The sequence below is a fragment of the Semicossyphus pulcher genome, unplaced genomic scaffold (genome assembly GCF_022749685.1).
Source record: "Semicossyphus pulcher isolate SPU_LCO1_2020_fin unplaced genomic scaffold, fSemPul1.0.p SCAF_16, whole genome shotgun sequence".
Lineage (NCBI taxonomy): Eukaryota > Metazoa > Chordata > Actinopteri > Labriformes > Labridae > Semicossyphus > Semicossyphus pulcher.
Window position 1 is genome coordinate 23984228 of NW_027211670.1, and position 25980 is coordinate 24010207.

General features: G+C 41.9%; 1 protein-coding gene across 2 annotated transcripts in view; it reads left to right on the forward strand.

Annotated features, from left to right (window-relative positions):
• The first annotated feature begins 24125 nt into the window (after positions 1-24125).
• LOC138593316 (rho GTPase-activating protein 44-like) overlaps positions 24126-25980 on the forward strand; it is a 36773-nt gene continuing 34918 nt past the window's right edge. For both annotated transcript variants that reach the window (XM_069664268.1, XM_069664269.1), the window contains exon 1: positions 24126-24223. In XM_069664268.1, coding sequence (XP_069520369.1) covers positions 24162-24223 — 62 coding nt within the window. In that variant the 5' untranslated portion in view covers positions 24126-24161. The remainder of the gene's footprint in view (positions 24224-25980) is intronic.

Genomic DNA, 25980 nt, shown 5'->3' on the forward strand with positions numbered 1-25980 from the left:
TGATGAGGAGCAGAAAGATTCCCTGATAACATGATGCACATGTAATCGGCCGTCACACAACAGGGGTGCAGTAAGCCCTGGATATTCGTTTGACTCCTCGTCTCTGTCATTTAGTTTATCATAGAAGAGCAGCTCTGGCAGCTGATAAGACCGAGGAAAGATTGTTTCTGTGTTAAAGATGGTGGGAATGTTTGGATGCTAACAGCAGGGATATCTCAAGTTATTGTTTCAGCCACTTAGCAGGGAAGAAATGACCTATCATTATGTTTGTTATTTATGTATGTTTGTTATTTTTATAGATTTTAAAGACTAAAAATAATACAATTAAGACTTTTATACACTTCATTCTATTATTTTTAGTCTATAAAGTCTATAAAAGACAAAGGCAAGTCCTTTATACACTTATTTTTTTTATCTTTTTATAGACTTTACAGACTAAAAATAATAAAAACTAAGTCTTTAATGCACCTATTTGTTCTTTTTATAGTTTTTATACAATAAAATAATAAAAATCAAGTCATTTATATACATTTTTGTCTTTTTTATAGAATTTATGCACTAAAAATATTTTTTAAATTCTTTTATAATTTTCTTATTCTTTTTATGGACTGAAAATAATGAAATGATTTTTATAGACTTTAAAGACTAAAAATAATAAAAACAAGAATTTTATGCACTAAATTTAATCTTTTTATAGATTTTATAGACTAAAAATATTACAATTGAGTCTTTTGTATACTTATTTTTTTATCCTTTTATAGACTTTACAGACTACAAATTATACAGTTAAGACTTTTAAACACCTGATGTTATGATTTTTAGACTATAAAGTCCATAAAAGACAAAGGCAAGTCTTTTTATTGACATAAAAGACTAGAGATTAAAAAAGTGTCTTTTTATACACTTATCTTTTTATAGACTTTATGGACTAAAAATAGACATTATGCACTAATTTTAATCTTTTTATAGGTTTTATAGCCTAAAAATATTAAGATGTTATATCTTTTATAACATCTTTTATATACTTATTTTTTATCTTTACAGACTGAAAATAAGGAAATGTTTTTTATGGACTTTAATAATAAATAATAAAAACAAGTCTTATTTTTGTCTTTTAGACTGAAAGTTTTAATGATGTATGAATGTAATTCAAATCGCTTTACAAAACATATAAAAGGTTCTATATGAAGAACACGCATACTGTATGTATACATACAGGGTTACATACAAAATCAAAGACCAAAACATGCATAAAACAGAGTTTAAAGATTAGATATGAATTAATATCCCCAAATGTAACTTTTGCAAAAAGAATCTTTAGTTTAATCAGTGATAAAAATAATTATTTCCACCTTAAAATTCCACCTTAAAGATACTAAAATCTGCAGACATCTGCACAGCGGACTGTTTCTGTGGGATTAGCATGTCAAGTTACAAACATTGCATAAACTTCGATTCTGTGTCGATACACAACAAAATGCCGAGCAGAGCTTTAAGATGCTCGTTGTATAATCTGCATTATGTAGAGACGGATGAATCAGACCACAGAGACGAGGTTCAGCAGGAGCTTCATGACTCAGCCGCTGAGTCACAAAAGGAAACTCCAGTAATTCTCAGCAGGAAACACCCCGAGTCCTCTGAAGGCAGGACTCTTACATCCGACCACAAATACAATATTAGAGTTTATACACATGCAGTTCAGGCCTCAGTGGGTTCGCAGTGTTCAGGCTCTGACACACAGTTTCCTCAGACCATCACAATGGGCTGCAGTCGTAGGAGCTTGTTGTTGCAGGGATCAGACAGATGAAGAAATTGAATCCAGGCAGGTTTGAGTTGGAAGTGTGTGGGTTTAAAGGCTTATTAGACGGGAACGCTGCACAGGGGGATGTAATACTGAGTCAGGGGGATGTTTAACAGCAACATTATTTAATCCTCTGTATGTTCGGTATACACAGTAAATAGAAGAGAAAAGACAGCAAACGAGGACGATAGAGATGCTGACGTTTCTTTTTTAGTTTATGCTTTAATGCATTGTGTAACTGGAGTTAAACCAAGCTGCACCTTTTTCTGCAGGGTCCTCTGAGACTGCACCCTCACTGAAATTAATATGTTGCAAATAATGAAAGGAAAAAGGTAACAAGCTTCAAGAGGTGTTAGATTTCCAGTTGTGTTTAATTTCAGTTAAGCAGTGAACTATTGGAACCAGCTGATGTCCCTTCATAAGAGCATTACATCAGCCAAGGAGATCGTGTTGTCCGCATCGTTCTTCTGTTTTCATCCGGCCCGTTTCACACGTGATAATTTCACGACAGTCTGCCCCTGACATTTCCCAGAGCTGCCCTTTCACACGTGTCCTTCACAGCGGGAGATTTTCCCTGTCGGATGATTCACAACTGACGAATAATTTCTGCGTCGGCCCTGTTGGGTCTGTTGTTCTCTAAACAATCTTTCTTCTTCAACCTCGGATGTTTTTAATCGCCTTTTTATGTGTCGCTCTTCAGCTTTCACACCGGTCACATGATATTAACGTCATCACCCCGCCCACTCGCTCTCGGTGAATGCTCCTGAGTACCTGCTGCGTTCACACACGGCTCACCCTGACCTTTTGCAGACATTTTACCAGGAGGCTGCAGGAAAAAGTCTGCATGAAGTCGGGGTGAAATATTTGCCTGTTTGCGTTCACACACGCTGCCCTCCTGGACAGTGTCGGGACATTAGCATACAGTTCATGTGTGAAAGAGGCTTCTGTTTGTATGTTTGCCAGCAGAGTTGCATGTAAAAAAAACAGTCCCCTTCACGCATCTTGGTGGAAGGGTAAAGCACGAGCTGATAATGAACACTATAAATTTAGGACTCACAAATAAACAGTAACTGAAGTCAAATTTCTGAGCTTCCAACAGCTGGCTTAGATAAATGTTGTGTGTCCCTCCATACGTCTCTTTGTCCACCCTCTGTGAGCGTGACAGCAGCGTTTGAGTTGATCTACTGTCTCCGTGTGTCATCACAAGTTGCCTTCAAGGACTCTGCGAACATGACGGCTGATCGCTGAGGCGTTCACTCATTATTGACGCAGGACGACCCGAGGACGGCGGCTGTGATGACTGAGAGGGATGTTCGCATTTATCAGGAGGCTTTTCAGCGCGACTGTTGATGGTTATGGTGCTGCTATGATAAATAAACTACCTGCTATTTATATATTTCAATTATAGACGATACCAGATCCCAAATCCCCGTCTGTCTTTTCATGAAGTCATTTTCTGCACCACCTTGTCTGTCTGCTCACAAACATCCTCGTGTGAGGCCTTCAGGCGGCTCCCCTGGCATTCTTAACAAGGCTCTGACCCACTTTGTTGACGGGCTAAGTGAGTTTCTCTGTTTTTTGTTTCCTGCTTTTCTCACATCGAACCTGCACGACAAAACATCCGCTCACTTTGAGAAACAGTAGACGAACTAAGGCTGCACAATTAATCAGCACGTTTATTTCATCTGCAGCGCGTTTCCGTCGTTGCATGTGTTTTTGAATTTGCAGCCTGTTTCTGCTGATGCAAACCGTTCGGGCCGTTGCATCGCGATTGCCCCGGTCGGCCACCGTAAGAATGTGTCACAAACAGCTTTATAACAGAGACGCCCTGACCTACATGTGTTGCTCTCAAGATCTAAGAAAACATGTATGTTTGGTTCAGACGCCAAAACGTTACATCATATGGATTTTTTTCAGTGAATGCAAAAATTATAATTCCCATTTTTTGTCGCATTTGTTATACACTACCAGTCAAAAGTTTGGACACACTTTCCTATTCACTTGTATGAGAAAATGTGTCCAAACTTTTGACTGGTAGTGTATCTGCCATACAGCCCCTAATTTATAATGCATTACACCAAGTGGCACCAACTACACACTACATGAGGAAGGACTGAGCAGGTTATGGTTTAACTGTATCACTCTTGTCCAAGCAACATCTGAAATAACCTTGATGACATCACTATGATGAAGTTATTTTAACCCTATTTATTTATTAATTTAGGGATTTTTTTGTCATTTAAATTTAAATGTATTTATTTTTAATCATTTTTTTATGTTTATTTTTTTAAATATAAAATGTTTGTATTTTTAAGTTTATTTATGTAATTTAATTTTTTTCTATAAATTAATTCATTTTTTAATGTTAGATTTTTTGAATATTTTTTTTAAAATTATTTTTGTATTTATTTGTAATTTAAATTCAATTTTTTTTATTATTATTATTAAATTCATTTTTTAATGTTTGATTTATTTAATATCTTATTTTTGTTTGTAGATATTTATTTATTTGTAATTTAAACATATTTATTTTTAATTAATTAATTAATTTTTTTTGTATCTTATTTTATAGTATTTAATTTATTTATTTTAACCCTATCCTCTTCCAAAGCCACGAACAGTTTTCACACTGCGCATGACTAGTAAATAGATTTGACATATAAAATTGGTGGTATTGCCCTTTAAATCTTCTAAATAGACTTATTCCAAGTAATTCCTGGACTGCATCTTTTCCTCACCAGACTGTGTCAGTGTCCAGGCAGCCTGGAGGTGGATGATGCAGGTGATGACTCACACAGCCAGGCTTCCCCCTCCGCCTCGTCTTGCTTTATCATCTCAGGGTAGATTTCTGCAGAGCTGCAACAAACCCTGCAGCCGACTGAAGCTGTGATGAGCACGGATACAGCAGAATGTCATTCATGTAACACTGTAATAAGCAATTAGTTCTGAGGCTCTGAACAAGAAAGGTTACCGTCCGTTTTCTCTCTTAAAGCTAAATTTAGATCTCTGATGTGTGATTGAGAATATTAAACCGGGTTATTACAGCGTAAGCAAACAAGAGATTTGCCTGGAGATGTTATGAACGTGTTTTTCTGGTTTCATTCTATTGCAATTAAATACCTTCGACTGAACCACGACTATTTAGGAGGAGGTTACCTTTAGAGAGACATTTTCAATTCCAAGTCTGTTTGGTTGGAAATATCAAACATCCTGTGAGCCGTCCAGTTTCAGAGCAGCACGTTCTAAAAATACGTCTCATTTGCATCCTAACATTTCCCTTTCATCTGGCTCTCATAGCTAATTTCCCATGCTAACAGTCATAAATGAACTGTGTTGTTGTTTTGACACTGTTTCTTGCAGATCTAAGCCTTCACTGCAGCGTGGGAATTATTGCAGAGGGAGTAGATCCATGATTTGAGCCACCACATTTAAGATAAACAAATCATTGTCTGATGCTGGTGGAACCGGTAAAACTAGCTTTCATTTAAGGTGTTGACATTATGCAACGCTTTTTAATGTGACCTTTGTATTGGCTAAAGACTGTTCACACTTTTATTCGTCATGTTTCCAAACAGAACTTCAAAGGATCGTTATTTTGCTCCTTAACTGCCAGAAATGTAAACAAGCAACTGTTGCTGTCAAGTTCACCATCATATGTCAGTGTCGTCCTCATAACACCGCCCTCCGATTGGACAAGCAAAAAAAACGATTGCAGGTTCAAAGGTTTAAAGTTGGGGTATGCGATTTTGGAGAAATAGAAAGATAGAATGCTAGTGCTACGACATAGCAAGTAATGCAACTAACGCTAACAAGGTTGATGATTTCATAGCTAAATAAATTACTCATAGACTGTATAAATAATGGATGTAGCCACCGTGACATCATTGTTTTATCGACAGCGTATATGAAGCCTTGAGTTCGGTATTTGGCCGCCATTTGGTCGACCTGGAGAGGAGCGAGAGGTTTACCAAGTGATCCAAGCTAAACCGTGCCCATGGCTGATTCATTAGCTCGCCAATGAGCTAGTTTACCCTTGTGTTTCCCACAGATTCTTTCTGATGTAGTGGCTGACCTGACAGTTGTTTTTATCAAAAGCTAAGACAGCTTGTGCAGCATGGACTTGCCACCCGCTTGCCCAAATCTATCCTGACTGGCCGAAGAACAAATAAATGTATGATAAACATTGAACAAGCTATCAAGTCAAGTATGGGCGAGGGCAGTATACCTGCTACTTAGTGCAAAAATATCAATACAATGATACTAGATCTTCAAAAAGCTCGAATACAGATTTCTTGGTCGGTGAAATATTTCCATAAATCACACAGCAAGCCACATTATTTTTGCATGACAAAATCCCCAAAAGGCTCCAACAACACAAACACGGCAGAGAGGTTAAATCACCTAGCAGACAGCTAGCGGTATCACTCAAAGTGGCCACGCCCACAATAACTTTAGGCTTCAAAAGAAAATAAAACATTTGTCAAAAATATAGAGAAATAAGTCACAGAGACTAAACCTCTTTCGTACCAGGATGTGATCATGTTTATTTCTGCTGTAAAGTTTTAACATGGGGCCTAATGGGGATCGACTCGCTTCTGGAGCCAGCCTCTAGTGGACACGGGAGGAACTGCAGTTTTATGCACTTCCACATCGGCTTCATTTTTCAACACCGGAGGTAGCTGCTTGCTAAACAAATTAGGTGCTGTCTTGATGTTCGATATAAACATCAGTATATCAAAGTGTTTCTCCTTTGTCAACATTAATTCCCCTCTACAAATGTTGTCCTTTAAAATAGCAGTGTCAGTACCACTTGTTTGTAATGGATGCCTCCTTTTCATGTCCTCCTGTAGTGCAGCGCCCTGAATGACTTGTAGCAGAGAGCAGTAACATATGCTTCCTAATAACATAGCAGGTGCTCTTCCCCGTGCATGCGGTGAAGCAGACTGGATCTGGTGTGTTACTCTTCAAAGTCTTCCTCCCAAGACTGTAATGCAGAGTCCTTTTGTTCCCGCCTCCACCCATCGGCTCTGCATTTGTGCTGAATTGCAGAACAGTAGCAGTTCTTACGTAGCCTCACCTCGCAAGCCTTTGTCTCATGTTGTTCCAGTGTTGAACAAAGCAAGCGTGTGTGTGTGAATGTGTGTGTGTTTGGAGACAGATGAGGGACCAGGGTGTGTAGCCTGAGGGCTTCTCCTCTGAAGGCATCTGGTGCCCGGTTGGAGCGCCTTATGATGCCTGACGAAATCACAGCTGACATTTTGAAAACACAGAACGCGCCCAGAACAGAAGATGAAGCGGAGCAGCTGACGGATTATGTTTGGTTCAGAGCAGAAAACGCTCACATTTTCTCACCTTTTTTCTTCCTCCTTCCCCTCTTTGCATCCTCCATCCTTTTGTGCTCTCTTCCTCCTGCGTCAGCGTCACCTGTTCCGGCTCATGATTAGATATCTATCAACGAGCAATCATGCTGAAAATTGGGCATGCTGTATAGAGATTACAATCCAGATGAACATGACAGAAACATTGTTTGCTATCTGTTTTAAATATTCACTGTGTTCTGCTGCAGCATTTGCCAAACACAACATAAGCTCTTGTTGGAGGCTTCCATCCTGATCAGCTGCGATAACAGCGATGAATATTTCACTGGTGCAGAATGTGGGTCGCAACGAGGAAGCGAGGCCTTGCGGGGAGTGCCATAAATATCTCCCTCTCTCTCTCTCTCTGGTTTTAATGGTTATGCTTTATTAGAGCTGTGTGTCTGTGCAGCTCACTGTAACAGGTCCAAGGAAACCCAGAGGAGCTCGGAGGAGCCCGAGGCGAGGTGTTGCTTCATCTGCAATCTTTTCCTGCAAAGAAAAGACATTTCTCTTCCTTTTCCTCCACGAGGCGTTGTGGGGTTCCTTCAAATGAAAAAAAAAAACACAATGAGTGTTTGTGTCGGTAAAACGCTGAAAGGGGAAAGTGAAAAAAGGAAAAGGGAGAGACTCATGCTGTGCTTGTATGTGTGTGTTCTAGTGTAAGAAAGGCACAGCATGAGAGATGAAGAAAAACAGCACAAAGACACAGTTACCTCCTCCGCCTGTGCAGCGTGCTGAGAGCACAAAAAGTTAGTCACACCTCTTTTTATGAAGGTTAATTCAGGTAAATGATGACGCCTGAAGGGTTCAACCTTTGAAATCGACTGCATTAGTTAATGAGAAGGAGGTGGGACGTGAATTGCCCTGATGCAGACGAATATTTGCAGTTCACGTTGGGGATGTTCCGCGTACACTTCCTCCGCTTACAGAGCATAAAGAGCATCTGGGACAGTTTATCTTTACAGCTCAGCCGCGTGGTGTTCTGTCAAGAGTCAACATGAAACTTGAACTTCCAGATTTTGTTACAGAAAAAAGACATTTGAATAAATCAAACCATGGAAGCCGCCCCTTCTCAACTGTAGGTCAATCAGTTCACTCGATTGGTTCGGTTTTAGTTAGTTGTTTTATATTTCCGTTTTTAGTATTATTTTAAGTATTTAAACGAGCCCCAGATGTTTGGTAATGTTACCAGAGAGGCAACAGGAAGAAAGGGCAGAATAGTGTGTTTGATTAACGACATACTGTAAAGAAACAATATGTACCCTGGTGTGCATTTAACATTTAAGTTAACATATTTTTATTGGAATACAAACAAAACCTTTTTAAAATGAGAACATTTGAAGAAAGAAAAAGCTGGCTCATGATTTTACTAATGAAAAGTAAAATTAAGGTCGGGGGTGTTGCTGCTGCAGCTTAAAGTTGCTAATAAAAGCTAATGTTAGCTAACCTGTGAGAAAAGTCTATTTGCATATCCAGTAGACAAGAAAGAAAACCATTAATCAACAAGCAAATCTACGACATTTTCATGTCTAATTAGTTCAGTTTTTAGTCTCCACCAACTCCTGCGAGGCTCCTTAGCAGCTAAATGTTCCACCAGGTTTTTTTAGCTTGTTTGTTTGTCTGCCATGTGGAGCTAGTAGCCCTTTTTACACTGTGGTTCCGCCACAGCGTAACAAAGCTCTGCCATCATGCTGCCTTCGCCATTTTACATTTGACCAAGCAACGCCGGAGTAAAGCAGCCCCAGTGTGTGTTTTCACACAGCAGTCTGGCACTGCAGAGGCAAGAAGTGTGCACGGCGCTATTATGTCTCTGTTACTACCTCTGATGCCAGCTCCATTCCACCTCTGTGCGTTCTACATAGATGACAGAACGTAGCAAAGGCGTAATAATTACGCCTTGAACTAGCAGTGTAAAATTGGCTAGTGAGATGATTTACAGTAGTTTTATGATGATCAGATTTTGTAGCTTGAAACGAGGTACATTAGCATAAAGATTACAGGCTGCAAAAACCAAAAAAATGTGCTAAAAGAGGCAAAAATCAATAGACCTGCAGAACTGGTGGGCTTATCTGAAGCAACACATTTCAAAGTCATTTCATCCATTATTTACAGCGTATACAAAGCTAATACAGCCATGCTAGCTGCTACAGTATTTGAGACAGTACTACAGCAGTGCCTTAAGCTAAATGCTAACATCCACATGCTAACATTTTCACAGTGACAAAGCTCAAATTTAGCAGGTGTGTGGTATACCATGATTACTATTTAAGTTTAGTGTATTAGCATGCTAGCATTTGCTAAATAGAACCAAACACAAAGTATAGCTGAAGCTAGCCTGACTAGCTTTTTGAAATCACAAAAGGTTTAAAGTTCCTTAAATATGAAGATATTTGTAGATATATATATTTTGTAGACTTTTTTAACCTCCAAATTAGACTTTAATAATCGTCACAGAGAGCTAGCGTACTAGCAGCTAACCCAGTTGGACGTCACGTGTTCTGCTTTCTACTTTTACAAGAAAAAGACACGAGAGAAGATTTACACCTGCTGGTTTTTATTACAAGTCAACACTAAAAGCACAAACACATCATATAACACACACATGTTCATACATCTTCGCTGTCACATACGTCAACATCTAGCTATTTTATCTCTTTAACTCTTCACTCAACACAGGATGTAAACCCACATTCCCGTTGTAGGAATGTCGCCTGGTTGTCGTCCCACACGGTTAGAGTGTGTCACTTTCCTGATACACACACACACACACACACACACACACACACACACACACACATATCCACACAGAGTTAATAGATGCTCCGGCTAAACCTCACCCTTGGCCTCCATAACTCAAACAAAGACACAACATACCGCAGTGTTCGACATGCTCTAATTACGAGCCTCTCGAAACAATTGGTGTTCACTTGTTTCACTTGATAAGCCGACTCAGCTGCAGTGATGGAAAGTGATTAAACTGCTCCTACTGTATGATAATGACTGTGGTGAGATGACTCAGACACCTGGCAGGTGTGAACAGTGGGGTAAAAAGTGTTCAGATCCTTCATCAAACACCCCAATTTTAAAACCAAAGTAATGGAACAAAAAACTCGATTTAAAGTCCTGCATTCAAATTTCTCTCTCACTCTCTTGTCAGTTTTGTTGCACCTGGTAGGCGGGAAACTTCAAACTACATTACTATACAATCAGTCTTAGTGGGGCGTGATAATACTAACACCAGCTCTGCCCAATTTCAGAATGAACCAGATATTACAACCTTGTGGTGGTGCTACATGCAAACTCTCCCTTTAGACTTTATAGGATTCAAAAGATGGCCGACATGACAGCTCCCTAAAAGTGAGTCCAAACCCTCTCTGTCGCCCCCTGCTGACTGGCTGCAGTATAGGGTAAAGCCCGCCTCCTCCATGTTAACAGATGGGACATGAGTCAAACTATAAAATCTAAATACACTTTTCTCAAACATGGTTTCTGTCCTTATAGTTAGATCTTATCATGCTGATTTACGTCCAAGTGTTCATTTTTCTGACAACTTTACTTTTAATTAGTTATGTGATGCTATAAAAATGGGGTGTGGCCTCATGATTGACAGCTCTGCTGACAAATGGGGCTCCTGCAGCGTTCTGTTCCCGAGTAGCAGAGTAGAGGAGGAAATGGTGAGAGGAGACGTAACTAACACTAACACTACAGTCATTGAACTTTCCATAAGCGTGAATATCTGCTTCAGACCGACACAAGAAGCTGTTCTGCTGCAGACTGAGCCCACCTGAGGGCTCCGACATGGCAAGAACACAAGGTAAAGGCACCACCAGCCGATTTCTACTGCACACACTCTGGGTACAAATGTGCAAGATGGCAGCGCCCGCTCCGGGGGTGGAGGTGGAGACACGTCGTCCATCTTTAAGAAAAATTACATATTGACAAGAAAAACAGGGTCTATGTATACCGTAGCATTGCTAAAGTCATCTGATACAATTCCATCAATAAGTACCAAATTATACTGTCGATATGAGATGCTCAATGTGCCTTGTGCATCTACTAAGTTGCCTAAAGTAAGATCCCAGCAGCAGTATGTCTGTGTTTTTGTCACTGCATGCATGGGTGTGACCGAGTGTATGTCTGAGCATGCGTGTATAAAGCCTTTATACGACGTGTAAGAGAGTGTTTTGAGCTGCAACAGAGAGTGTTGCTGCAGGCTGAGCAGCTGACAGACTCTGTGAGAGCGAGCGGAGGATCTCCCAAAGCGACCATTATCCAGACGCACACGAGGACACATCAGAGGCTTCATGCTAAACGTCTCTCTGCTCCATCTGATGGTGTGTGTAGTATGATGTGCAGCAAAGCCTGTTCTTATTTTTCAGTACGTACCTTCAGTTCTATTGCTGGACTTTGCAAGGATCATTATCATTTCTAGAAGCAACTTAACTTTACATTGAGCGTTGATTTACTCCAGCTGCTGGTGCACTTCACTGGTTTAGATCAAAACGAGTGCAATGCTGCAAAAATAAGAGCCAAACAAACTGCGATGCTCCCGTTTCATCATCCCACTTTTGGAGTTAAAGGAAACGTCATGTGTGAGTTTGGCTCATTAGAGTCTCCTCGAAGGTCACAGTTAGTTTGAGTTCACATTTCAAAGCCCCGTCTGCAGCTCGGTGCTCGTCACATTGGTCTGACTCGCTGTCTGAGGAGGAAACAGCTGTTGCACTAATGAATGTGACGGTGAAATGTGACATCAGTGTTGCAGTAATGCCTGGATTCACGCCTGCTGCCTCCTCCCTAACGTGGGAGTGTTTGTGTGAACTCATAATTCGTGTGTGCATATGCTGCGTGTGTGTGTGTGAACATAACATGCCTGACAGTGTTCAAGTCAAACAGACTCACACTTACAGACGCACTCGATCACTGATGCTTGTATCTGGCTCCTGAGTCCGACCTGCTGGATGATTTGTTTGTGAATATTTAAGGTGGTATTTTTCTTCCTGTTCTGTCTGACAGACTGGATACAGATCAAGTCCTGGATATCTTATTGCTCAAGTCTCCCTTAATGTCTGACATGAAGAATCCTGAACCAGATCGTCCTCTTAGTGTCTTTTAAGGTTGAAGCAAAAGTCCTGGTACATCATGTTCTCTTCTATCTTCTAATAGGTCCTAAAATGCATACTTAGGATGTGACACATCCAACACTCTCTAATATCTTTATTTACTCATCAAAGCTCTCAAGTCCCTCCTTTTTTCAAAACTTTTTTACGGGCAAAATGTTAAAATAGTTGAAAATAACTGCTTTTCTGAATGTTTTTCTCCCTCTTTTTGGGGGGATTTATAGTTGTTAAATGTTCAAAATGTTCTGAAAGTAGAAGCAATATTGTTAGCATTTGTAGCTAGGACTTTTGTTTAGCTATGACTGCACAGTGGTGCAGTGGTTAGCGCTGTTGCCTCACAGCTAGAAGGTCACTGGTTTGGGCAAGGTGGGCCTTTCTGTGTGGAGTTTGCATGTTCTCCTCGTGCATGCGTGGGTTCCCTCCGGGGTCTCCGGCTTCCTCCCACAGTCCAAAGGCATGCTTGTTAGGTTAATTGGTGACTCTAAATTGGCCATAGGTGTGGGTGTGAGTGCGAAAGGTTGTCGGTCTCTGTGTGTCAGCCCTGTGATTTACTGGCGACAAGTCCAGGGTGCACCCCGCCCTTCGCCCAATGACAGCTGGGACAGACTCCAGCCCCCCGCGACCCTGAACAGGATAAGCGGTATAGATGATGGATGGACTTTTGTTTGATTATGGCCGTAATTGCAGTTGGACGGAGTCCAGAACGGAGTCCAGCAGTAGGACGGAGTCCAGAAAAAATGTCCCCTGGGACCGGTGGTTAGCATGCTAGCGCAAAGGTAACCACGATGCTGTCGGTGTTAGCTTGGCAGGTGAGAGTGAGAGTGAAAGTGAGCTTCTGGTGACGAAGAGCCCAAGAGGAGGGGCCCAGGTTGAATGTGTTGTGTTGACAAAATGCAGGACAAATCCTCCTTATTATACCTTTAAAGTAGGGGACGGGTGGTTTTGCAGTAGAAGTAAAAAATATAAGAGTTTGCCTGCTCACCCAAAAGATCTAAGATGAAGGAGGCGTCAGTTCATGAGGAATGTGAAAGCACAAATGCTAAGGCTGGGATGTGAGCAGCATCACCTCGCTCCTCTGACACAGCAGGGAAAGAAGAGTCTAAATATATGAGAGGCGACTGTGCACGACTCCATCACCCCTGTACCTCCACAGATAACCCTTTTTTTAGCCGTCAGTGGGATGAAGAACGAGACGCTTGGTTTAAAGCTGCACCCTCATGTGTCAGTGTGACAATCCTGTCACAGCGCCAGGACTCTGCACCATATTGTCCCGTCCCGCCCGTCACCTGTTTGAGTCGCTTCACAGAGCCAACATGAACATAAAGCCGTTTTGTTTGCAGAAATTTCTCCCCCTTGGAGCATTTTCTAACTTTGGGGCTGCTTTCTGTGCGTGTTTGTCTTCTTCTCTCTGTCTCCGTCCTGCTCTCACAGTTATTAGTCATTCTCTGTTATTGTGGAGTATGATGAGAACTTGGCAGGAGAGCAGCCTCCCCGGCCCAACACTCCGGCAGAGACGGGTCCAATGAGCTGTCCTCGGCCTCGGCTGCCAGGATCTCTGCGTGTTTCCTCGGCTACAGCGAGCCGGGACGGTTGACAGCGAGAGTGACGACACGCTCAAGACAGAAGCGGGGCGATTTTACGGAGGAAAGTGGAGCCGGAGGGAGATGAAAACAAGAGAGAGGGGGAGACAAATGAACGGGGAAACCAGCGTCAGAGCAGCGACCTGCCTGCCAAAATATGTGAGACTGTTGTGCAGCCCGTCGCTGGCTCCGACCCAGCTCCTATTGAGGAGGGAGGCCTGGGTGGAGGTGGTGGTGTTGAGGGGAGAGGAGGAGGCTGAATAAACACAACATGTCTGCAGCTTCAGCAGATGTTCGCTCTTCTGTGGGACCTGCAGAATTTGTTAACATGTTGAACGTTTAACAGCAGACTGGATAATTACCCAACAGGGTTTCACATGCAGAGTCTGTCTGACATGAAGAGTCCCTGAATCCTTACAGTTATTTCATTGATTTGAAGCTGTCCAACCTGAGGGTAGGGGAGCCCTGAGAGGTCAAAAAACCTTTTTTTTATTGATTCATCTGTAAATTATGTTCTTGATTTTACAGCTGCCCCCGAAAATCAAGGATTTTTATTTTCAGTCAAGATCACAGACTCAATTTGCATTTGAATTTCTCTGTCACTGCACTCAGGGCCACGCAGGAGCCACACGAGGTTTTTAATGGGAGGCAGAAAATCAGCAGGTGTATCCTGTTCTCAAATACACACGGACACAAGAGTTAAAACTGTAAAAGCTCTGAATAAACTGGTTTTATGGTCAAATCAGTGTTTTTCTGACACTCTTTAGAGGCTCAGGAGGGTCCACAACAAGTAGTTATAGGGCTCAATGTTTGTACTGAAAATCTATATTCAACAAAAGGGACAAACAGAGTAACCACTGAACAACAAAACATTACCCCCTCTGCAGTGATCCGGGTTTGTACGTCTGAGTGCGTCACTGTGCAGGTGTCCGGTCTGACTTCGGGGTCGTTGTCCTGAACTCAAACGTTTCAACACGTTTCAGAGTCTCTGGTGTCAAAAAGCTCCATCAGTCTTGTTCCGACCAGCTGTGTAAAGACATGAAAATAAAGCCACGGGGTTGGATCGCGCGCGCGTGCGTGTGTGTGTGTGTGTGTGTGTGTGTGTGTGTGTGTGTGTGTGTGTGTGTGCGCGTGCGTGCGTGTCAGCTCTCAGTCTGCTGTCGAGTGAGGAGACGGTCGACGGGCTGAGTGTGGGAGAGTTCAGTCGGGGCGTTGGTGGTGACGAAGAGGGCAGTGATTCTGTGGTCTCACATGAGCATCACGTCCGTGTGTGTGTGTTTGAGTGAAGCCTGCAGATATAATATTTTCTCTTTCCGTTTTTTGTTCAGACGTTTAAAGGCGTCACTTTGGGCCTTTCAGAAATAGTGACGGACTGTTCTACCTCGACACACTGATCGCAGGTTCGTCTCCCGGTCTGTGATCATTTGGTGCATGTCACCCCCCACCCTCTCCTCCCCACACTTCCTGTCTCTCTTCAGCTCTTCCTGTATGATTAAAAAATCTTTAAACAACAGTTAAAGCAGAATTTAATCATAAAGATGATAATGAGAGTTGCAGCAGGACTTCAGAGACCTTCCCGTCTCTGCTCTTAGAACATGTTGAGACGACTATATTTATACTTGTGCTGAAATATTTAAACCATGAAACAGGGAAGCATTAAAGTTTCAGTCGGAGCTGCTCACAGTTTTTATAAAGACACATTTAAACTGAATCTCAGTTTTTCCTCTGCACTGAGGACACTTTGTCATTAGGAGATTAATGAGCTTCTCTTTTTACTCTTGTTTTTAGGCCTGAGGAAGTTTCAGCAATAAAAGTAAAAACTGAAAATTAAATAGTCTTTTAATTTGAGTTCAAGATCAACAAGTACAAGCATCTCAACGTTTTTTAAGTTAAACCACAAAACAAACATAAAAGCACAACAATCTGTGTGCAGCAGAGAACCAGGAGAGTTACAGTAACTGAATCTCTTTATGGGGAAATAAAATCAACATTTATCAACCTCAAAGACTTTATGCATCACATTAAACCAACCTGCTAAAGCCGGGCGTCCTCGACATAACCACTGTGATCGATTTTTCACTGGCAACAAGCGTGGAAAAGAAGAAGCATCTTCAGTTAATTCTGACCAAGTAATCTGATTGGACAAGAGGTATTCCACAAGTAGCAATATAGAGAACAACATCACTGGGACTTTTCACTCTGTGTATCACTCCGCCTCAGCCAGGTGTTCTGAATACTGTTAATTAACATCACAGCAGACCGTGTATGTCTACACTGATCAAGCTGGAACTTCTTTATCACACAGCAGACTCTGATTTCACTGGCTGATGATAAATTTAAACAAACAGATAAATGTACATGATAACAAACAGCTGATCTGTGGTCACCTGGAGACACAGGGTGCAGGAGGATGTTTGGGTTGCTCGGCAACAACAGTCCAGTTTCAGCTAAGTTGTGGAACTATAGCAAAAAACACTCTGTTGTTGATTGTTTAGTACTATTTGCCGCTTGTTTAACTGTTGCATAAAAGCAGGATCACACTCGAGGTTGTGATGTTGTTCTAAATATCATTACAGCCGTGATGATATTCAGAACAACATCCACATGTGATATTGCTTTAATATTTTTAATATAACAGAATCCAGCCTCATTTATAAACATAGAATATGAAGTTTAAGTTCTTTTAATTTTGAGTAAATTAGAAGTATAAGTTGGATAAACTGAAAAAATAAAACTTTGCAATGACGCAAGTAGACGCAAATTTGCGTGAGTTGAACTTCCTCGATGAATTCGCATCATGTGGTGTAGCGAAAGCCTATCAACATCGAGATTCTCCTGACGCCGTTGGTAACCATGGAGATAAGCCCCGCTTCCTCTCCTCCATTCAGGAAGCTAAGGGTGAATATTCGCCTGTTATATAAACTTTGATCCGGCGGTCAAACTCACGTGACCAGTGTGAACGCACATTAAGAGTTCCAGCTAATATGCTCTCTTTAATATGTGTTTATTTATCGCACCTCATATCGTTATCGCAGTACTGAACAATGTAATCAACATCGCAGAGTTTTCCTATATCGTGCAGGCCTACTTGATATACTCCCCTGAACTTACACAGTCCCTGTTTGTCAACCTCTCTAAGCAGTGTGTCCGGCTGCCAGTTGGTCCCCCGAGTTTTGCCTGTCAGGCTCAACACAGGCTGCTCTATAATCAGGAGAGGTTTGTAGAGCTGCATGGTGCTACTTCAGGGACCCACGTTTCAGACAGTCAGGCTATTTTTTTATTCACAGAAAGTCTCACCAGGCAAAGATAAGGCATAAAAGGATAGCCCTGTTTTTAGTCAATATGCAAATAAAAACTAGAAATAGAGCAGCAATTAGGCTTGCTTTAAGAGGGTTTCAGAAAGAAAGACATCAAGGACGCTGCTGTACTTCCTTTTTCAGCATACTGACACGTTCATCCATCTTTGTGTTTAAAAAGGCTTTGTGCCCTTTTTCTTGTTACAAATATTCCAAACATTCATCCCCACAGAGAAAGACGTATCCTGTGCTATTTTCAGGCAGCAGCAGCATCGAGTCCCAGGAGGTGAGGAGTGAATCTTTGGAGGCTCTAAAGAAGTGCACGACCTCCTACGGCTGATTTTATTCCTCCAGGCTTCGCTCTGTTTTGTTGCCTTGTCAATCGTGAGGGCCAACAGGGCCGAGGTACCCCGGGTGAATCTGGAATGAGTCAGGCCGTTTTCATTGTATCGAGCGCAGAGAAGCTGTGGGATTTAGAGCTCCTTGAGAAAATAGCAAACTCTCTGGAGAGCTGGACCTGGATGCTCCAAAAGTTTGGCCGTGAGCAGCATTCTGATTCGGGGAAAGCTTTAGCCGCGGGTTGTGTTTTGTTATCTTGTGCTGTGATGTGTTTGGGGGCTGTTTACTATGCAGGACGTGCTGCGGTGACATCAGCATCAATGCAACAAGACTGTCATGTGCTGAGATTGAAAAAAGATTTTTATTTCAGCACACCATAATCAAATGTAAACCTGCTAAATCTAAAATTTGGAAACCTCTTGCATATCTGCAAAGAGCTGGAGCCAGGGGGTGATTAGCTTAGCTTAGCATACACACTGAAAACTTTAGACTGTGCTAGCTTTTGAGTGAATAATAGGTCAGATTTTCAAACGGTTTGCTTTAGTAAAAGGTGAAGTCTGGGGGAGCTGGTTTAGCTCAGTTGGTAGAGCGGGTGCCCCATATACAGAGGCCACAGACCTAGTTGTACTGATAGCGGGTTTGACTCCCGATCTGCCGATCCATTTGGTGCATGTCATCCCCCGCTCTCTGCTCCCTACGTTTCCTGTCTCACTTCATTTGTCCTATCTAATAAAAAAAGGGAAAGGATTGTTTTTCATACTTTATTTGACATATTTTGACGTGTAACTGTTCTTTTGTTCTCATTCTAGCGTTGCTCTTGTTTGTGTTCATGTGGGCCGGGCACCTTTTTGTGCATGACACGATGAAACTATCTAACTAATTGTCGGCTTGCATTGGGCTGACACTCATCCTTCTTCTGGATAAGCTGTTAACTTTAATTGCTGTTTGTTAAGCTAATCTTTGACGTAACTCCAAGATTAAACCAACATGACTCCCATCATCTAATTGTGACTTCAAACAGAGAAGAGTTTGTATTTGTTAGTGTTTTATTGATGTATGAAGATACTTTTTTTTGCCTTGTAACTTTACTGCTGGAGCGAGACTTCCTGCAGATTTTCGAAGCACACAACTTTACCCGACTTCTGTCAAAAGGAGTACACTCCACTGGCGAACAGAGACAATCGGCATTTCTCAGCAGGTCTTCCCGGGTCTGAAAAAAACCCGTCAACATCTAAATTTAGGTGAGAAAGGGGTATATGTAACCCCACCTCTCAGCCAATGACAGCTGGGATAGGCTCCAGCCCCCCCTGCGACCCTGAACAACATGAGCGGTATAGATAGAGGTCATGACATATATTTAGTGCAAGCCTTCACTTCTTCTAAAACTAACCCACTGAACTGAAGAGGGATACAAAGGGAAACAAATATAAAATCTATAAATGAAATGCAGTTGAAAGAGTTTTTTTTATTGTCTTTAATCAGCGAAGTGAGACACATTTATTCTTCATCCTGCAGAGACACACATACATTTTACTCTGACTTCAGATTACCAGCTCGGTTCTTGTTTAAAGGCTCCATGTGGATTTCTTATTCCACTCCCTCTCCCACTGTCACCGAATGACCTTGACACCAAAAGGTGTGTGTGTGTGTGTGTGTGTGTGTGTGCGTGTGTGTGCGTGTGTGTGTGTGCGTGTGTGTGTGTGCAGATACAGATCTCCTCCCGGGCGTCTCTGCCTGTTGTGACAAATGAAAGCTCGGCCGCCGACGTCGCACCTCAGGCTCCCGCTCGAGGAATGACTCCACTTTGCTCCGTCGCTTCATTCATCTTCACACGCCGTCTCCACTTCCACGTTTGATCCATCCATCCGCTCCATCCCCCCCAACACCCGCTGCCATAGCAACCCCCGCCACCACAGTTAGTGACAGAGAAAGGCATGCTGGGTAATCTGACCTCACCTGGAACATTTCTCCTGAGGGAATTTTCCTGTCCTTGAACCAGTTTTTCTTTTTTTCCCCTTTTATAACACGGACTGAATTAAACATTTATTTTATATTAGACCTTTTTAAATCTAAGCTACATATTGCATAATAAGGTCAAAGTTCATTATAACCTCCTGGCTTAGTTATATTACAACACATATCACCCTCTGCTGCTTCTCCAGACGCTCAGGATGTGAAATAAATTCATTAAAGCAGACAGAAGAATCGTCTTTCATGGCTCTGCCACTCGTCCGCTCGCAGATAAACACATACATTTCATCTATTCATGGCATCATGATCGCCATTGCAGCCGCCGGCCTGACAACAATCAACGTTACAGAGGCTGCTAGCTACGGTAGAGGTAGCGGTAGAGGAGGGTCTCCAGTTTGGGGACCTGAGACTTTCATCTCTGCTTTTTGCAGATGATGTTGTCAAGTTGGCTTCATCGAACTGGGAACTCCAGCAGGCATTGGGGCGGTTCTGAGGCCATTGTTCTCTGCCTGAGCTGCCTCTGCAGGGTGTCTGGGCTCAGCCTAAGAGAGAGAGGGTAAGGAGCTCAGACATCCAGAGGAGGCTCAAAGTAGAGCTGCTTCTCCTTCGCGTCGAAAGGAGCCAGTTGAGGTGCTTCGGACATCTGGTTAGGATGCCTCCTGGGCGCCTCCCTTTGGAGGTTTTCCAGGCACGTCCAACTAGCAGGAGACCCCGGGGAAGACCCAGAGCTCCCGGAAGGATTTTATGTCCCATCTGGCCTGGGAACGTCTCGGGATCCCCCAGGAGGAGCTGGAAAACGTTGCTGGGGAGAGGGACGTCTGGGTCACCTTACTTAGCCTGCTGCCACCGCGACCTGACCCCAGATAAGCAGAAGACGATGGATGGATGACCACATTGATAATTTTTGAGTTACTGCTAATTCATTAGGATGAGTTACGTCACATTTCTTAGAGGATTGAGTTAACTTACTTCTTTATTAAGATAGACTAGATACTAGATAGAGCGCGGCGCATATATGTCATAGGGTTGTGTGAGTCGACAGGAAGTGCACAAAGGCTATCATTCATTCAGTAAACGTAGCAAATAAAGACCGACCGACGGCTGAGGCCAGTTTTTCATGTCACACAGACCTAGTGCAGCATTTGCACAATGGGTGTATCCAACCTATTTCACTATAAATAATTGGTGCATCAATTTCTGGATTCAGTAAATACATTTTGAAGCTTGTAGTGTAAGGCTTGAACATTAAAAGATGTCCTGTCTTAAAGTCCTGGACCTCAGAAGGGGAAAAACAAAGCGAGCTGAGTCATTATACCAGAGAACAATCTGTAATCTCCCCCTCTGTCGCTCCAGCTCCCTTTCTAAACCTCTCACTGTAAAACCCTCTTTATACATCCATTATCTCCCGCACTTCTATCGCCTTCTCTCCTACTGCGTCTGTATTCTTCATCACTGACTCCCCGCCTCGCCTCCTTTCTCTCTTTTCTCTGTGCCGGTGGGAATCCCGGGTGTGACGACAGAGGCTGATGCTGCAGTAAAGCACCGACTCTGCTGCTGAGGCTTCGGTTCTTGCTGCTGTAACTGCCCTTGATGTGTCAAACAATGAACAAAAAGGATGCAGAGAGGAGAAAAGGGGAAGTCAGGAGTGACAGAAAGATGGAAAAGTCTAGATTTGGCTTTGCCGTCCACCCTGTGCATCGTCTGCGTTTGCCCCCTTTTTCCAAAACACACACCATGTGTTTTCCAGCCTCTCCCTTCCTCAGCTGTGACCCAACTCATGCAGTGTTACGTGGACCAAATCCCCGGAGTGGTAACGTCCGCACAACACTACCAGCTGACCTTCTGTTTTCCTCACATGTTCAGATAAACAGAAACACAGACCAACGAGAGGACGTGTTTGCAGCAAACAGACATTTTTCAAGCAGAACATGGAGACGATAATGTGGAATAAAAGCTTAAACTGGGGAAATGTGTAGTTTAGTGTTTGCTACACTTTTTGGCTGAGCTCAAATCTCCTTTTTAATTCAAAATATCAATAATTACGTCCTATATGAACCAAATGTGAACATGTATCTCCCTGTTTATGTCTCCTCTCTTCTTATCATCAATTTCTTCCTCTGCACTATTTAAACAACAGCATTATAATATTGTCAATAAGTGCTTTTAACCACTGATGAAAAACAAAGATACTCATTGCTTTTACTGGAAGCTGCACTGACATTCATGCATCCAGCAGCACTGCAGGTACATTATGCTGCAGCTTTTATATACAGCTAATGTTGCATTCAGTTCCCTCTGGGAGGCGTGTGGTCAAAGCATTACCAAATCTTGCCTCCTGCTGGTAATTGAGGACATGACAGTTCAAACTCGAGACGTTTAAATATTCTGCTCTCCTTGTAGAAGTTATTATTCTCTATTCTGCAGGTACATTTATGAATATAATACATGCAGAACTGTGAGGTCGAGGAAGCATTGTGTGAATGTTCATTGTCTGGCTGGAAGGGAGCTCAATTCAGCAGCTGACAGGAGTTTATGTTGCTTCGCCCCTTCCTCTCCCCAACACACACCTTTACCTTGTGTCCTTGGCGTGTTGGAGCCCTCAGGTGGGCTCAGTCTGCAGCAGAACAGCTTCTTGTGTCGGTCTGAAGCAGATATTCACGCTGATGGAAAGTTCAATGACTGTAGTGTTAGTGTTAGTTACGTCTCCTCTCGCCGTTCCTCCTCTACTCTGCTACTCGGGAACAGAACGCTGCAGGAACCCCATTTGTCCACAGAGCTGTCAATCATGAGGCCACACCCCCTTTTTATAGCATCAAATAACTAATTAAAAGTGTGAAAAATGTATTTTGATTTAATAGTTTGACTCATGTCCCATCTGTTAACATGGAGGAGGCGGGCTTTATGACCTATACTGCAGCCAGTCAGCAGGGGGCGATAGAGAGGGTTTGGCTTCACTTTTATGGAGCTGTCATGTCGGCCATCTTTTATACAGTCTATCTGATAGCTGTGTGAGGGAGCAGCTCTTTCAGGAGCTTATTGCTAACCTGCTCGTTCATGTGTGTGTGTGTGTGTGTGTGTGTGTGAGAGAGAGTGTTCATCCATCATCCCCGAGGTATATTCACTGAGGTCATAATTTTAGCTTAGACTTCATGTTGTCAGAGAGGAAATGAAACCAAAGCAAGATAAAGCAGAACTGTGAGTTATTTATGCCTCTTTAAACCACAGGGAAAATCCTGCATTAGTAAACAGTGTGACAGAAATAAATCAAGTCATTATACGGAGAGAGACGCTCTCATGTTGCCTTAGCTCTACACACTCTCACAAAGCCTTACAGTGCATGCAAAGTCATGTACAGACAATAGATATGGACATGCTTAAAGCCCCATGTTGATCTGATGCACAGTTACAAAAGTCACCAAAAGAAAGCTGCTGTGACGTTGCTAGCAGCGTAGCTTTAGTCTTTAGCATAGCTGTAACACCACTTTGGTTCAGACTGAAATATCTCTACAACTTTTACTTTTGAGTTCAAGGTTACTGCAGCTTTCCTCACTGCTAAAGATCAAGCCTTTGTCTAAGTCAAAGGTGGTGTTTGAGGTGTCTAAAAAGAGATACTTTGATGGAGTATTCCTGTTGCTCACAGTTGCTCAGATAGGTGAACTAGCTTAGAGCTGGACTGTGTGGAAAAGAACAAGAGGCCCGGTGAGCGAGCTGCATGCTGAGGCTCACAGCAGAACAGACTCAAGCCGAGCAGAAGGAGGACTGAAAGAAAAGAGCTCTTCTTTTGTCCTCCAGCTTCCAGCTGCTACACTTCAGCCCGATGAATAAAAATCCCGTCAGGACATGAGACTGAAGGTGTGCGAGTCTGTGTGTGAGTGTTCGGTGTGAGGAAGAGTTACAGGGTTTAAAAGTTCAGCATCAAACCACCGTCTTTACGTCTTTTATCCTTTTCTTTACTGCAGTGTTAAAGGGAGTTTCCAGGTTCTAATAATACCACAGTGTACAAATAAGAAAAATGTCCCCTTTGGCGGTTCTTCTAAGGTTGAGTTGCAGCTATTTTGGAACTATTTTTTATAGGACTGCAACTATGGATTAATCCGCCGCTTAACTTTTGTAATTGAATGTTTGAAATGTGAGAAATGCTGTCAGAATTACCCCCAAAGTGACACCTTCAAAAAGCCTCTTTTGTCAGACGTCTGTGAACTGTTTCTTTAAATAATGCTTGTTTATGTTTGTTACCATGGTAACGTGGATACGTAGCAACGTCAGATCGTGGTCAGTCAAGAGCTACCTTCGGGGGCTGCACGCTGCTTTACTTACCGTTTGGACACTAGGATTTTATTTTCCCTTCTCATCTCACCAGGTGAGTCTGCAGCGACGTGAAGAATGTTTGTGCTTACCTGCGAACAATAAACGTGCAGTGTGACGGTACATTCCACTACAGGTGTGTTGTGAAGAAAGATGCAGAAACACCCCATCTTTAAATCGGCTTCTCTGCAGTCGTAGCTGTGGAATGAGGTGAAAATATATCACAGAGATGTCGTGAGTGATGAGAGAAAGAGTGAAAGGACCAGATAGTCAGGTCTCATTCTTCAGCCCGCCCTCCCCCTCTTTCTCCTCCCTCCGTCAGTCCACTTTCTCCCCTTCACTGTGGCTGGGCACCTGCCTGAGAGCAGGTGGTTTTCCTCCGGTTAACCGGGGGGATGTGGAGGAAAAAGCTGCAGATCAGCAGGGCTCGAGCCTCACGCAGGAACAGCGCGGCTCCGTAAGTCTGACACAGAGCTGCAGTGTGTTTTTATTCTGATTAGTTTGAAGTTTTTGTTTGTGTGAGGATACGATCAGAGAGGAGGTCTGTGTGTGTGCAGGAAGTGAGGAGAGGGAGACTACGAGCTTTGGTGTTTGTTGGGGGTCAGTCTGAACATGTTGACTTGAATTTGACGTGTCTGCTTCTGCTATAGTGCGTTTTGATATACTTAAAGCATGTTTGACTTTTGGCTCCAAAAATGTATTTTAATTTAATTTGTTGTTGGTTCCAAGACAGACTGGACCTGTCAGTGGTGAGGACAGACTTTGTACTTTTGCACCAAGGATTATAACTTTTATACGTTTTAAATTTTTGCTTAGTTTTTATTAATTTTAATTGTTTTGTAATATGGGACTTGGGACATTTGTCAAGGGCGAAATAAATCGTATTTAAATGTAAATAAATACATTGTATAAAATACAATGTTTACATTTAAAATAATTTGTTTAAATGTAAATAAATACAATTGTATAATATAATAAATATGTTTAGATTTAAAATAATAAATCATGTTTAAATGTAAATAAATACATGACGATTAAAATGATGAATACACGTTTGTTTAAAATAATAAATAAGACGATAAAATAAATTGAGAAAGAGGAAAACTAAACACATTTCCGCTATAATTTCATGTCAGTATTCTAAACACAGTTAACTTTTTATTTTAAAGCTTCGTTTTTATTCAGTTAATGAAAATGACAATTTTGTTATTTTAGTTTTTGTTAACAGCTGTTAACTTTGTTTTTACATCATATTTAACTGTTAACTGAAGATCTTACAATAATTATTGCTTGCACCCTTGAACACTTAGTTATACTTGCCTTTAATTAACTGGAATCAATTTAACAGTTACAGGAAATTAGAATAACACTAAATTATAACATTTAATGGACAATTAAAAAAAAGTGCTACTGTTGTTGAGATGCAGAATAATTTCTTATCCATTCATTTTTTGTAAAAATCTTCCTAATGACAGAAAGTTGTTTCTAACAGACTGAAGATAAAACCTTTATTGATCCCACATCAGGGACCTTTATTAACATTATTAAAGTTTATACGTCTCTTTATTGGAAAGTCAAACTTGTTTTTATTGCGTTGCAAAATTTTGTCTTTTCAAGCTTGTGGTCAGCCTGAACAGACGAACTGTTTGTGACATTTCTTTTTACATTGTCTACCGGTTTAACTGGAGGTCTGAAAAAGTTCTCTTCAGGTGATTTACCTGTTTGTCCTTTCTACTATTTTTATGGTTCACAAACAAGATAAGAAGCAGGGCTGAAATTCAGGCTGTGAACACATCATATCACTCTGCAGGTAGATGCTACCTACAGGCCGATTTTTAAGATTAGTGCTGAAAATGATTCCTTACATGATTTGTTGTCATAATCTCTGAACAAAACAAGTTTGATATCTGTGTCTGAAACCAGAGTCCTTCGTGGTATTTGAACTTTAAAGATGAAACTGAAACTGACTCTTAATGCTGAGATGCTTTTAGTGGAGCAGCCTCCAGCTCTGTGTTTAATCAGTGGAGCCTCTGCTGCAGCTTCATGTTCAAACTTTATCACTGTATGTTTTGCTCTCTGCTGAATTTGATTGTCAACAGATTACTTTAAGGTTTTTGAACTGTCGGTCAAATTAAATGTGCATTTGAATTGTTGATTTATTAAATCTAAAAAGGCCCATGTGTTCAGTCTCGTACAGCTGGCTTCCTCTCTGCT